General features: G+C 41.0%; 1 protein-coding gene across 1 annotated transcript in view; it reads right to left on the reverse strand.

The window, feature by feature from the left end:
* The window catches only part of LOC138771893 (uncharacterized), a 54939-nt gene that overhangs the window by 21122 nt on the left and 18560 nt on the right, over positions 1-15257 (reverse strand). Inside the window, exons 31-40 of the mRNA XM_069951895.1 lie at positions 15068-15251; positions 14794-14959; positions 14336-14460; positions 13928-14236; positions 13634-13837; positions 13418-13543; positions 13139-13309; positions 12951-13055; positions 12503-12598; positions 7812-7960 (exon numbers count right to left, since the gene is read on the reverse strand). Coding sequence (XP_069807996.1) covers positions 7812-7960; positions 12503-12598; positions 12951-13055; positions 13139-13309; positions 13418-13543; positions 13634-13837; positions 13928-14236; positions 14336-14460; positions 14794-14959; positions 15068-15251 — 1635 coding nt within the window. The remainder of the gene's footprint in view (positions 1-7811; positions 7961-12502; positions 12599-12950; positions 13056-13138; positions 13310-13417; positions 13544-13633; positions 13838-13927; positions 14237-14335; positions 14461-14793; positions 14960-15067; positions 15252-15257) is intronic.

Consider the following 15257-nt stretch of genomic DNA (forward strand, 5'->3'; position numbering starts at 1 on the left):
GCAGAGCTGTGTTCTCTGCCCTATGGGACTGACAGATATAGCAGAGCTGTGTTCTCTGCCCTCAGCTCTATGGGACTGACAGATATAGCAGAGCTGTGTTCTCTGCCCTATGGGACTGACAGATATAGCAGAGCTGTGTTCTCTGCCCTCAGCTCTGTGGGACTGACAGATATAGCAGAGCTGTGTTCTCTGCCCTCAGCTCTGTGGGACTGACAGATATAGCAGAGCTGTGTTCTCTGCCCTCAGCTCTATGGGACTGACATATATAGCAGAGCTGTGTTCTCTGCCCTCAGCTCTATGGGACTGATGGAGGTAGCAGAGCTGTGTTCTCTGCCCTATGGGACTGACAGATATAGCAGAGCTGTGTTCTCTGCCCTCAGCTCTATGGGACTGACAGATATAGCAGAGCTGTGTTCTCTGCCCTCAGCTCTATGGGACTGACAGATATAGCAGAGCTGTGTTCTCTGCCCTCAGCTCTGTGGGACTGATGGAGGTAGCAGAGCTGTGTTCTCTGCCCTCAGCTCTATGGGACTGACGGAGGTAGCAGAGCTGTGTTCTCTGCCCTCAGCTCTATGGGACTGACAGATATAGCAGAGCTGTGTTCTCTGCTCTATGGGACAGACAGATATAGCAGAGCTGTGTTCTCTGCCCTCAGCTCTATGGGACTGATGGAGGTAGCAGAGCTGTGTTCTCTGCCCTCAGCTCTATGGGACTGACAGATATAGCAGAGCTGTGTTCTCTGCCCTCTGCTCTATGGGACTGACAGATATAGCAGAGCTGTGTTCTCTGCCCTCAGCTCTGTGGGACTGACAGATATAGCAGAGCTGTGTTCTCTGCCTCAGCTCTATGGGACTGATGGAGGTAGCAGAGCTGTGTTCTCTGCCCTCAGCTCTGTGGGACTGACAGATATAGCAGAGCTGTGTTCTCTGCCCTCAGCTCTATGGGACTGACATAGCAGAGCTGTGTTCTCTGCCTCAGCTCTATGGGACTGATGGAGGTAGCAGAGCTGTGTTCTCAGCTCTCTCTTCTGACCCCAGAAAATATTGGAATAGCAGAGCACAAGCCCACCAAACTATTGAATGTGGGATATCAGATGATCATCACCAGTCCTGTGGACAGCTGGTGGACAGTGTTGTTCATGGGAAAACCCTATCTATAGATAGATAGATAGATAGATAGATAGATAATAGATAGATACAATAGATAGATAGATAGATAGATAGATAGGAGATAGATAGATAATAGATATATGATAGATAGATAGATAGATAGAACAGAGATAGATAGATAGATAGATAGATAGATAGATAGATAGATAGATAGATAGGAGATAGATAGATAGATAGATAGATAGATAGATAGATAATAGATAGATAGATACAATAGATAGATAGATAGATAGATAGGAGATAGATAGATAATAGATAGATAGATAGATAGATAGAACAGAGATAGATAGATAGATAGATAGGAGATAGATAGATAGATAGATAGATAGATAGATAATAGATAGATAGATAGATAGATAGATAGGAGATAGATAATAGATATATGATAGATAGATAGATAGATAGATAGATAATACATAGATAGACAGGAGATAGATAGATAGATAGATAGATAGATAGATAGATAGATAGATAGAAAGATAGGAGATAGATAGATAGATAGATAGGAGATAGATAGATAGATAGATAGATAGGAGATAGATAGATAGATAGGAGATAGATAGATAGATAGATAGATAGATAGATAGATAGATAGATAGATAGGAGATAGGAGATAGATAGATAGATAGATAGATAGGAGATAGATAGATAGATAGATAGATAGATAATACATAGATAGACAGGAGATAGATAGATAGATAGATAGATAGAAAGATAGGAGATAGATAGATAGATAGATAGATAATACATAGATAGACAGGAGATAGATAGATAGATAGAAAGATAGGAGATAGATAGATAGATAGATAGATAGATAGATAGATAGATAGGAGATAGATAATACATAGATAGATAGAAAGATAGGAGATAGATAGATAGATAGATAGATAGATAGGAGATAGATAATACATAGATAGATAGATAGATAGATAGATAGGAGATAGATAATAGATAGATAGATAGATAGATAGATAGATAGATAGATAGGAGATAGATAATACATAGATAGATAGATAGATAGATAGATAGATAGATAGATAGATAGATAGATAGACAGATATAGCAGAGCTGTGTTCTCTGCCCTCAGCTCTATGGGACAGACAGATATAGCAGAGCTGTGTTCTCTGCCCTCAGCTCTATGGGACTGACAGATATAGCAGAGCTGTGTTCTCTGCCCTCAGCTCTATGGGACAGACAGATATAGCAGAGCTGTGTTCTCTGCCCTCAGCTCTATGGGACTGACATAGCAGAGCTGTGTTCTCTGCCCTCGGCTCTATGGGACTGATGGAGGTAGCAGAGCTGTGTTCTCAGCTCTCTCTTCTGACCCCAGAGAATATTGGAATAGCAGAGCACAAGCCCACCAAACTATTGAATGTGGGATATCAGATGATCATCACCAGTCCTGTGGACAGCTGGTGGACAGTGTTGTTCATGGGAAAACCCCTTTAACCCTTTGAGGACCAGGCCCAAAATAACCCAGTGGACCGCACAAATTTTGATTTTTGCGTTTTTGTTTTTTCCTCCTCCCCTTCTAAGAGCTCTAGCACTTAAATTTTTAATCTACAGGGCCATGTGGGGGCTTGTTTTTTACAGGAATAGTTGTACTTTGTAATGGCGTCATTCATTTTACCATAACATGTATGATGGAATCCCAAATATATTATTTATGAAGATATAAATTGGTGAAATCGTAAAAAAAGAATGCAATATGGTAACGTTTGGGGGGTTCCTGTGTCTACGTAATGTACTATATGGTAAAAGTGACATGATACCATTATTCTATAGGTCAGTCCGAACACAACCATATGCAGGTTACACAGATTCTCTAATGTTATATATTTTTTTTTTATTAAATCTTTTTTTTTTGCAATTAATTATTAATAAAATGGTCCTATTATGGCACTTATAACGGTTTTATTTTTTCACCTACGGGGCTGTATGGGGTGTCATTTTTTGTGCCATGATCTCTTCTTTTTATTAATACCATATTTGTGTAGCTCGGACGTTTTGGTAACTTTTTACTAGTTTTTTTATATATATAATGTAACAAAAAATCGTCAATCCTGGCACTTTTTTTCCCTCTTTTCGTTTACGCAATGACAATTGATATATTTTAATAGATCGGACCATTACGCACGCTACGGTATATTATATGTTTATTTAATTTTATATGTTTTATTTATATAATGGGAAAGGGGGGTGATTTTACATGCAATCAATGGATTGCAAACACTGTACACTGCTATGCCATAGGCATAGCATTGATCAGTGTCATAGGCGCTCTGCTGATTGAGCCTGCCTGTGGCAGACTCAAGCAACAGACCGCCAATCGGACCGCACGGAGGAAGGTAAGAGACCTCCAGCTGTCCGGCGGTCTTGATCGCTGCAACCTGTCATTAACGGTGAGGGCGCTTCGGAGGGCGCTTCATATCGGGATAAACACCCTGGATGTAAAGTTACGCCCAGGGTCGTCTGGTGACAGACTCCCTGGGCATAACTGGACGTCCAGGGTCGTCTAGGGGTTAAGTGTGCTCAGTGTGACCCTATAACATACAGTAAATCACCGAGCTATCTGTAACTAAGAAGGATCCAGAATATAAATACTGAATATTGGTTCCGGATCTTTCCATTTCTTCTGTCTCCAAAACCTTTGACTGGACTTCCCCTTTAAGTATTCTATCTTTTTTTGTTTCCCCAGAAACCACATGCGGAATATGGATAAGGTGATTGGTGTATCTAAATGCAAGACATCTGTGGTATCACTGGTATCTAAGACGTGACGAAAACATGAACCTACGTGTCCCTTTTATAGTCTGGAATTCCCCATTGACCCTATTAGAAACACACTGTAAAACGTCCCCCTCTCCCCCCCCCCCCCCCACACTCCTCAACAGGTGACAGAATGTATGAGCCATCAATATATAATATAAACTTATAATCTTTGTAATATGTCTATAAATTACCGTGTATCATCTCAGAATTTTCTTGTAAATAAAAACCTTTTTTACTTTTCCTTTTATTTTTCGTTATCATTTGGCGTGAATGGGTGCGATGCCGTATATATGACACTGAAATTTCACGATAACCTTATTCGATTTTGTTTAATTTACCTTTGTGATTTTTGGTTTTGTTGCAGTTTTTCATTCATTTTACAGATTTTTATTTTATTCTTTCTTTTCTGCTTATTACGTAGTGCATTAGGATGAGGTCTCTTAGCGTTCTGTGTCTCAGATTGTACGTTAGATGATAATGTATTTTTGTAGTGAGGTCCGGGTTAGGATGACGATTCTGACCTCGGATACCCGATAAGGAGCAGATGGCTGCGCTATATCTCAGTAACATCTACTTATAGTAAAATATTTAACACCCCAGATCTGGTAATGAAATATTCCTTGACCTAATGGAAGCTGACACAGGAGCCAAAAGGAAAGATTATAGGTGGGTGAACCTACTGAAGTATTTCAGGCCTGGGGATTTGATACTCAACCAGGTGCTGTTTTATAAAAAAATTCCTATTTGTAATTTATTTGTATATAATGCGAAGGAAACATGAAGTCCAATCCTGATATAAATGGCCCCTACAAATAAAGGCTAAATAAAAAAGAAGACGCTGTCAGAAGACTTCCCAACCTTTACGAAACTGGTTATTCTTCAGTATACTCATGGTGTTCCACTTATACTGCAATAAGCTTTTCTATTAATGCAAAGTCTCCAAAGCCTTTGAGGTCGTTGCTCTTCATAATTCCATATCTATCGTATATAACAACCATCTTATAAGTCTTAATAAATCCTCTGCCAGCCTAATTTTCTTATACATCTCCACCATATCTCCTCAACCCTCTTATACATCTCCACCATATGACCTCAACCTTCTTATACATCACCATATCTCCCCAACCTTCCTATACGTATCTACCATATATCTTCAACCTTCTTATAGCTTTCCAGCATATCTCCTCAACCACCCTATACATCTCCACCATATCACCTCAACCTTCTTATACATCACCATATCTCCCCAACCTTCCTATACATATCTACCATATATCTTCAACCTTCTTATAGCTTTCCAGCATATCTTCTCAACCACCCTATACATCTCCACCATATCACCTCGACCTTCTTATACATCTCCACCATATCTCCCCAACCTTCCTATACATATCTACCATATATGTTCAACCTTCTTATAGATTTCCACCATATCTCTTCAACCACCGTATACATCTCCACCATATCACCCTGACCTTCTTATACATCTCCACCATATCTCCCCATCCTTCCTATACATATCTACCATATATGTTCAACCTTCTTATAGATTTCCACCATATCTCTTCAACCATCTTCTACATTTTCACCATATCTCTTCAACCATGTTATACATTTCCACCATATCTACACAACCTTCTTATACATCTCCACCATATCACCTCAACCTTCTTATACATCACCATATCTCCCCAACCTTCCTATACATATCTACCATATATGTTCAACCTTATACATTTTCACCATATCTCTTCAACCATCTTCTACATTTTCACCATATCTCTTCAACCATCTTATACATTTCCACCACCTTCTTATAGATCTCCACCATATCTTCTCAGTCTTCTTACAGCTCTCCACCATATCACCTCAACTTTCTTATAAATCTCTACCATATCGCCTCAACTTTCTTATAAATCTCCACCATATCACCTCAACCTTCCTACAGAGCTTCACCATATCACTCTGAACTTCTTATAGATCCCAACCTTTTTATAGATCTTCACTACATCACCTTAACCTTCTTATTGATCTCCACTAAATCAACCTAACCTTTCTATACATCTCCACCATATCACCTCAACCTTCTGATAAATCTCCACCATATCTCCTCAAACTTCTTTAGATAGCCACTATATCACGTGATTCCAAGATGGAGTCACCCGTAGAGATTACAATTACAAGTTGACCATAAACTATTGTATCGAAAAGCTTTATTTGTAAATGAGCAGAATCATTAATTACGATAGATATCTGCAATAATGGCGATCATTTCGTTATTTCTGAGAGCTGACTAGATTCATCACAGAGGGAATCACAGATCACTGAGAAGACATTATGGGGGAGATTTTTCAAACATGGTGTAAAGTAGAATTGTCTTAGTTGCCCCTAGCAACCAATCAGATTCCACCTTTCATTCCTCACAGACTCTTTGGAAAATGAAAGGTGGAATCTGATTGGTTGCTAGGGGCAACTAAGACAATTCTACGTTGCACCAGTTTGATAAATCTCCCCCAATGTGCCTATACTTGTTTTACCCAAATCATTGTGGTTTATATATACTGTAGATCTATAGCAACAAATAGTCCCATCTACCTTCTGCAAACACTTGAACCCATGTAGTGATACTTTTTACCATTGAGAAAGAACATAAATTAAGTGTTGTCTCTTGTTTTATGTTTATGCGCTATGCTGCAAGTCAGTGATCTGAAGACTGATTGATACTATAGTGATGATGGTAGAACCTGTCAGAAACAACCAAGATATACTGTAGTCATAAAGAGTCCCCTATGTTTTTTCAAACTGATGATACAAAGTTCCATCAGTTAAAAGTAATCGCCATAGTAGAATAGATACGACAACCATCAGTCATTATGAAGGGCACTTTGTTGTGCTCCGATGTACACAGAGAACAGTTGGATGTTCTAGAATCCCATTTGTAAGTTCACTATAACTTATGGGAAGAATTTGTGGGAAGAACACAGAAACTGGCGTAAAAAAACAATTTTCAGCCAACCGGCCAGGGGATTTGGAGTTAGCAGAGAAGGTAGGTCCTCTGTTCAGGATCTTCATCTCTTAGCCAAAGTTAAAAGAGGCTACAAAAAGCATCTATCACTCTGGAGGACCTGTCCTGTCCATCATTAAATGGCATCCCAATGATGTGACTCTACACGGTGTAATGCTTCATTTCCCTTGCGTTGGTGCTGCAGGGTAACTGAACACATATTCCAGCAGGGAGACACTTTGTGGTTGTCAAATGTCCAAAGTAAAGAACCCTGTTTAGTAATCATCTTCTCCAGCTTTGTCCTGTACTTACCTTTAGCTATTTAAATGCAAAATCATTGTGGTTGCTGATGAAGAGCCTCTTAAAGCGAATGTACCATTTGATAACTACATTTTTTTTTCACTACCTTGTTGGCACCTGCACAGGGATCCCAGTGGTGCGGCCCATATTTCAAACCACCGTGTCTGGTGTAATGATATCCTCTCCCCTTGGTGATGCACCTCCATTAGAGGAGGGGATATTGTTACACTGGGCGGCGCCTGTGCATAAAGCGGCCCACTGCACATGAACAAATCGGGAACCAGACGGCATTTTGAAAAATGGACTGTAATCTCCATGACAGTGCCAACAAGGTAGTGAAAAAAAAAATCACGTATCAAATAGTACAATCCCTTTAAGTGTTGATAAAGCGTGTAGATAACCCTTAAATACTAAAATGAAAAAAAAACTGAGAACACACAATCACTTTCTTGCAAAGATCTATAGTTTATTTATAGCTAAAAATGTACGACAACATTAATTTAGGGACAAAGTGACAAAGATTTCACATTATGTGCAGGTCTTCATTCACCTTGTGGCTCAGTTACTCTTCGCTCTTGCTGATCTTAGTGACTTCCCTTGTTTTAGCCCGAAGCTTGTTGACCTGAGACTCGGCAATATCGGCACGCTCTTCTGCTTCCTCCAGTTCGTGCTGCACTTTGCGGTATTTGGACAGGTTGACATTGGATTGCTCCTCCTGGAATGTGTTAAGTGAGAAAAGTATTAATGTAGACGTGATAGTAAGAGTCCAAAGCCAGAATAGCTTTTATTGGTCATAGAGTTCACTACATTATACAGTATGTGGCCATGTTCCCACAGCGTATCAGACCGGCCATTGTGTGTCCCGGCCGGGACCCGGAACGGCCGGTCTCTGAAAAGATCCTCCTGGCCGGTACTGCAGTACCGGCCAGATGAGCTTTCGGGCTGCAGAGTTCTGATGCGGACGCATCTGTGCGCGCCCGCATCAGAACTCCCACGGCACACTATGGAACTTGTGGCCACAGCCGATTGCTCCATAGAGTGCACTGACATGGGTTTCTGCAGCCGCTATTCACTGGATAGACATGTCAGTTCCTAGCGGCGCTGCGAGGGATCCCGGCCGGAGCGTATACCATGTGTATATACTCTGGCCGGGATCCAATAGAAGATAAGACAGCATGTCTTTTTGTACAAAGTATGGCCGTTGCTGCCGATTGCAACAATGGTCGTACATTTACGAAAATATACGCCGTGAGAACATAGCCTGTAGGTGTACTCCATGAACAATGCATAAATGTCGACACAGCTCTGTCACAAGTACAGTCAACTTCTTTCGGAAGAGAAGGCCCTTGTTCAGACCACATTTTGTGCGGTGGATTTTCAGTTTACCATACCCTATGCACAGTGTCACCCCAATAGGTCTCTTATTAGTGCAATTTTAGCTGGCATTCCCAAAGAGGTTTCACTGTACTTTTTGCACCTCTGTATTATTTATACATTTCATATATGATCTGGTCTTGAGCATACTGGTTTAGGCTGGGTTCACACTACGTATATTTCAGTCAGTATTGTGGTCCTTATATTGCAACCAAAACCAGGAGTGGATTGAATACATAGAAAGGCTCTGTTCACACAATGTTGAAATTGAGTGGTTGGCCGTCATTTGATGGCAAATATTTGCTGTTATTTTAAAACAACGACTGTTGTAGTGAAATAATGGCCGTTATTTACTGTTATATGGCGGTCATCCAATCAATTTCAACATTGTATGAACAGATCCTTTCTGTGTTTTTAATCCATCCACTTCTGGTTTTGATTGCAATATTTTTTTGATATATATATATATATATATATTTAAATGCTTTATTTATCCATTATCCAAAATATAACAACATCTTACAAGTTTGTATATTTACATGAGTGCAATCTTAAATCCACCTTCAATAAAATCAACATCTTCCCAACCCTCCCACCCACTCCCGACCCCTGAGCATGAACGAAAAAAAAAAACGAAAAAAAAACAATATTTATACCTAAACATATATATAAATTGCCATGGCCCCTTATTGATGACTCATGTTTTCATAATACTTTTCATATAATGTATAACATCTCTCCCATTGGACCCTACCTGGGGCATTTGAGGATAACCAATTACGAACCAACAGTAGTTTAACATAAAAAAAATATCTAAGTATTCTATTCTTCTTGTTATTGGAAATCTTCAAATTAGATGTACACCCCAAAATAGCTAACCGTGGATCCTTTGACAACCCAATCCCCAGTTCCTCCTTTACTTTCTCAAAGACATAACTCCATAGTGGTCCCGTCTCCCGACAATCCCACAATAAGTGCAGGAATCCTGCCTCCAAAATCCCACAGCGTGGACAACTATCCTCCTCCCTCCTCTTGATTTTTACCAAGAAAACTGGGGTATAATAAAGTTGGTGAACTATGTTAAATTGTATTAGTTGATGGCTACCGGAACCCGACACTTTTTAAATATTTTTATATATAACCGGCCAGTTCTCCAGTCCACCTCCCCCTAAATCTGTTTGCCATTTCTCTTGACTCTTAAAACTCCACCTGCTCTCCCTACAAAGCACCCCATATATAGCCGAAATACACTTCTTCTTAATCTCTTGGGACCGGATAGCCCCAACCAAGGGATGTAGATCCTCTACCCAACCTCTATCTGTTCTAGACCAAGAACCCAAGGCCCCTTTAAGCTTAGCATATTCCATCCACGCAGAGTCCGGCACACTAAACTCCTCCCTCAGGGTATCCCAACCCTTAATCCCTCCTTTATCCCATACATCCTCTAGGTTTTTTATCCCAGCTCTCTGCAACTTCTTGAGTTCCCATAAATTTTTTAACGGACGACAAATTATAATTTCCCCACAATGGGGCAAATCCAAAGAGTCCCTTAACTCCCAACACTTTCTTAACCACTTCCCACACTTTCAACTTTTTACAACTTTTGGGTTTCCACATCCCTGTTTCCAGCATCTGACAAATGTCCCAATCTTGATCTCTCATCCCCATCCCCCCAGAAAAAAACTTACTATTTCTACTCCAAATGAACCAGTACAGTTGGGACGCCAGGTAGTACATTTTTATATCCGGTACAGCCAGTCCCCCACTTTCCTTTGGGGCGCAAAGGAGATCCAATTTAATTCGAACCCTCCTTCGCCATCAGTATATCATCTGCGTATAGTGACACCCTATCCCCTTCGCCCTCCGCCCCGAATCCAATCACCGCAGGATCTTCTCTCAGCTTTATAGCTAAAGGTTCAATACTTAGGGCGAAGAGCAAAGGGGAGAGGGGACACCCTTGCCGCGTCCCCCTACCGAGGGGAAAGGTTACAGTATTACTACCATTAATGCAGAGGGAAGCCCGTGCCCCCCCCCCCCCATATAACAACTTTATCATGCCCAAAAATCTAGGCCCGAAGCCCGAACTGTCTCAACACCACCCACAAATACTCCCACTCCACCCTGTCAAACGCCTTAGTGGCATCAAGTGACAGGATGGAGTGGGAGCCAGGCTCTCCAGTCAACTCAATGTTCTCCCATAGGCGTCTCAAGTTGTGCTTGGCCATCCGGCCTGGGATAAAGCCACATTGGTCCCGATGCACAATATCCCCAACAACCCCACTGAGTCTCCCGGCCAAGACTTTAGCGAACAATTTTACATCAGAATTTATGAGCGACATGGGCCTGTACGCATCAACCTCCAATTTATCCTTGCCCGGCTTGGGAATTAACACTATCAAAGCTTCTCCCATTGATTGAGGAAGAACTCCCCCTTCAATGGAGTGCTCCAGGACTTTTTGTAGTGCGGGCAGTAGGGTTTCTCGATGCTCTTTATAAATCCCAAAGGGGATCCCATCACTCTCGGGAGCAGAGCCCCCCCCCCTTGAGGTATCTAACGCTTGTGTCAGCTCCTCTAGTGTCACTGGACCCTCTAACATTTCCCTCTGGCTATCACTAATCTTGGGCATTTTAATTCCCTCAAAGAATCTAACTAGCTCTTCACTGCTCTGGCTTCACTGCTTCACTGCTTCCCCTTCTCTGTTCTTATTGCCTCAATTGCCCTTTTCCCCTCCTGATGTTTTATTATGGCTATTAACCCTTTATTGGGTGTCATTGAGCTCGCATATTTTTTCAACCCTGCAAATGCCGCCTGGTTTTTAACCTTTTCCAGTAGGTGTCTGTCTAGAGTGTCCTGTCCCTTACTTAATCTTCCCTATGTTTCTAAAGAAGGAGATCTTATAAATTCTTCCTCTAACTCTCCCACCCTCTTTTTTAAATCTAACTCCTTCTGCCTAAACCCTTTCTTAGTGCAAGAAATAACCCCAAAATATAAACCCCTTATAGATGCCTTTAAGGCATCCCACACCACCTGTGGACTAGCAGTCCCCCAATTAATTTCCCATAATTCTTTAACCGTACTTCTAATCCCCTCTTTATTCTCTATGAGGCTTAACCAGTGTGAATTTATTTTAATTGTCCTTAATTGTTGAACCTTCCCTGTGCAAATTTTTATTAACATAGGTGTGTGATCCGAAAAACTTCTCTTAAGATATTTAACCAATTTTTCGTGCCATGTGCTCATTCACTAAACTTAAATCTATTCTGGACATTACACAACTAGACTTACTCCAACATGAAAATTCTTTTTTCTCCGGGTTTTTTTTTCCCTCCAGTAGTCGTACGTTTTGGTTGCAATATGAGGACCACAATACTGACTGAAATATACGTAGTGTGAACCCAGCCTTAAGGTATGTTCACACAGAGCAAATTCTTTGAGGGGAGAGTGACGGAAGCAGAGGCACGCAGGCCCTCCCATAGAGACACTGTGTGACACAGGGGATTCCGCAGTGGAGAAATCCGCCACAGAATTCTGCCGCTTTTGCTCCATGTGAACATACCCTTAGTTGGAAGGAAGTCTATAGGAAGTCTTACAGGCAATTCTCCATGGGAAACCTTTGTACATGACTGGGATATTAGCTGATATAGAAACCCCATCTGTAAACAGTGGCTTGGGGTTTCTTTCTCCTTGTCAGTACAGGGCAGGGTACTGGTTGGATAGGTGAGAAGCTTGTGACTGATCTTTTTAGGGGTGCTGTTTCTCATGGAGGAGATCCAGCTGGTATACATTTTATCTGGTAACACATGGGATCAGGACAATTGGCAAAAAATTATTCTGTTTCTTCACTGTTGGACAAGCCAAACGTGTGTCACCAATTTGACTTACAATCTCCTCGGTCTGCCTCTTGTACGCCTTGACTTTCATCTGAAGTTTGTCTACCAGGTCCTGAAGTCTCATAATGTTCTTCTTATCTTCTTCAGACTTTGAAAATAAACAGAAGACAGGCCAACAAAAGTTACCAAAAGCCAAAGCCACTTTGATACAATATGTGTCTGGTTTATAGGGTGGGTTTAGATACTAGTCGAGATACTAACAAGACTTATGTCTAGTGAAAAAATCATCTTGACTATCCAAGAACTCCTAACCTCCTAACTATGGCTTCTGTACCACAAATCCAGCTCCAGTACATTATTGTTAGCAAACCTTGCATTGTCTATCATCCTCACCATAGCTGCTGTATCTACATTGTTGTATCTATGGATCATATGACCGATGTACTCCCAATGGTATAATGTTGTATGATCCCTATCCTTAGTAATCAATGTCTCCTTACCTGGTATGTGAGTTCCTTTACACGTCTCTCATATTTACGAACACCTTTAATGGCTTCTGAGCCTCGTTTCTGCTCAGCATCAAGCTCATTTTCAAGTTCCCTCACCTGGAAGACAAACAATAACAAGATTTATATGAGCAGCAGCAACACCTTACACTTTGTCAAGTTTCCAGTTCCGTCTTACGTACTCTGGCCTCCAATTTTTGGAGTTGCTTCTTCCCGCCTTTAAGAGCCAGTTGTTCTGCCTCATCCAGACGCAGCTGCAGATCCTTCACTGTCTGGTCAAGGTTCTTCTTCATTCTCTCAAGATGAGCACTGGTGTCTTGTTCTTTCTTCAGTTCCTCAGCCATCATGGCAGCCTAGAAGGATGGAAATGTAAAAAATTTCAACCAAGATAAAAAATACGGCATGTTCTAGTTCAGCATACTATGAATATTCCTCTTGATAAAGATATCACAAATGCTCACATCAGTGATTGCTTTCTTGGCTTTCTCTTCTGCGTTCCTAGCTTCCTGTATGGCCTCCTCGACCTCTGTCTGCATCTGAGAAAGGTCAGTTTCAAGCTTCTTCTTTGTGTTTATCAAGCTTGTGTTCTGTGAAAAAAGGAACAGGTTGGTCAAAATTCTGCTAATGTTTGATTATTTCCAGCCATTCCTCCTCTAAATCTTTCTTAAATCTGGTACCTGTGAGTGCAGGAGTTGGACGCGTTCACTTGTATCCAGCAGCTCCTGTTCAGCAACTTTCCTGCTCCTCTCAGTCTGTTCCAGAGCCGCCCTAATTTCTTCAATCTCAGCTTGCATGAGATTTGCTCTGCGTTCCACCATGGCCAGCTGTTCTTTCAGATCTTCATTGGACCTGAGCGAGTCATCCAGATGAATTTGGACGTCCTGTGAGAAGAAATCAGAATAAATGCAATGGGGCTGACTTATTAACGTTGTTCCATCAGAACAATTTAGTTTGGTTTAATAAATACCTACTTTAAGCATGCCTTGGACGTTTCTCAGTTGTTTTTGAGATTCTGCAGCTTGGCGGTTGGCGTGGCTCAACTGGATCTCCATTTCATTCAGATCTCCTTCCATTTTCTTCTTCAACCTTAGAGCATCATTTCGGCTTCTGATCTCAGCATCCAAGGTGCTCTGCATGGACTCGACAATCCTGACGTGGTTCCTTTTCAGTTGGTCAATTTCTTCATCCTTCTCTGCAATCTTCCTGTCAATTTCAGATTTCACTTGGGTGAGCTCCAGCTGGATTCGGAGGATTTTTCCTTCTTCATGTTCAAGAGATGCCTGCAAGGTGAAGAAGAATGCAGGAAGTTTGTTTTAAATCACTGTTCTATTCTTTTAGCCATGTAAGATCTTGTTAGAATATGTTTACAAAAAAATTACCTCCGCTTCCTCCAGTGCTGCCTGGACCTCAATCTTTTCTTGCTCAATTTGCTTTTTGGCCTTTTCTACTTCATGAAGAGTCTTCACATTTTCAGCTACTTGTTCAGTAAGGTCTGAAATCTCCTCTGCAAAATGAGAACTTGGTGTGAGCAAAATTGGTATCATAATCGTAACCTAACCCTCCACTGAAACTCTTTAAGACTGCTATGTACAGAATTCTGATAACTTTGAAAGTCCTAAGAAGGAGCTACAACCTTAGAAAAACCAAGTCTTGATAATTTTCTGGGTTTTTGTTGTCAGTTTTGAACTTGTGCATCTTCCAAAGTGTCTTTATTTGCAGAATACTCATTTACTACACGATTAATAGTGAGACACTCGTTAACCTTTTACGGGAGGAAGTTTGGCCTATGCTGATGTCTAACCATATACCATATTTTTATTACAGTTTAAGTTATTACGTTGTAAGTTCTTGTTCTCTCGTTTGATGGTCTCTAAGTGGTCAATAGACTCTTCATAGGCATTTTTCATTTTGAACAGCTCGGTGCTCAGAGAACGAGACTCCTTCAGTGAAGCTTCTAGCTCTGCTTGTGCTTCCTCATATTTCTGCTTCCATTCAGACAGAACCTATAAAACATGGAAGGAATGGAATATTTTACCGAATTACTATGATGGCCAAAACTTTTGGTTTTATCCAAAATTTCGAAACAGAAATATGCTTCTACAATGTAACACCTTATCAAAGTTCTTCTGCTTCTTGTCTAGAGCAGCGCAGGCAGCGTTGGATCTCTCCACATCAACCATGAGATCCTCAACTTCATTCTGCAACCTCTGCTTGGTCTTCTCCAGGGATGCACACTTGGAATTTACAGCCTCAATGTGTTCCTCAGCCTCTTGTAGTCTTTGGGCTAGCTTCTTCCTGGAT

The sequence above is a fragment of the Dendropsophus ebraccatus genome, chromosome 14 (assembly GCF_027789765.1).
Source record: "Dendropsophus ebraccatus isolate aDenEbr1 chromosome 14, aDenEbr1.pat, whole genome shotgun sequence".
In the NCBI taxonomy this organism is placed as follows: Eukaryota; Metazoa; Chordata; class Amphibia; order Anura; family Hylidae; genus Dendropsophus; species Dendropsophus ebraccatus.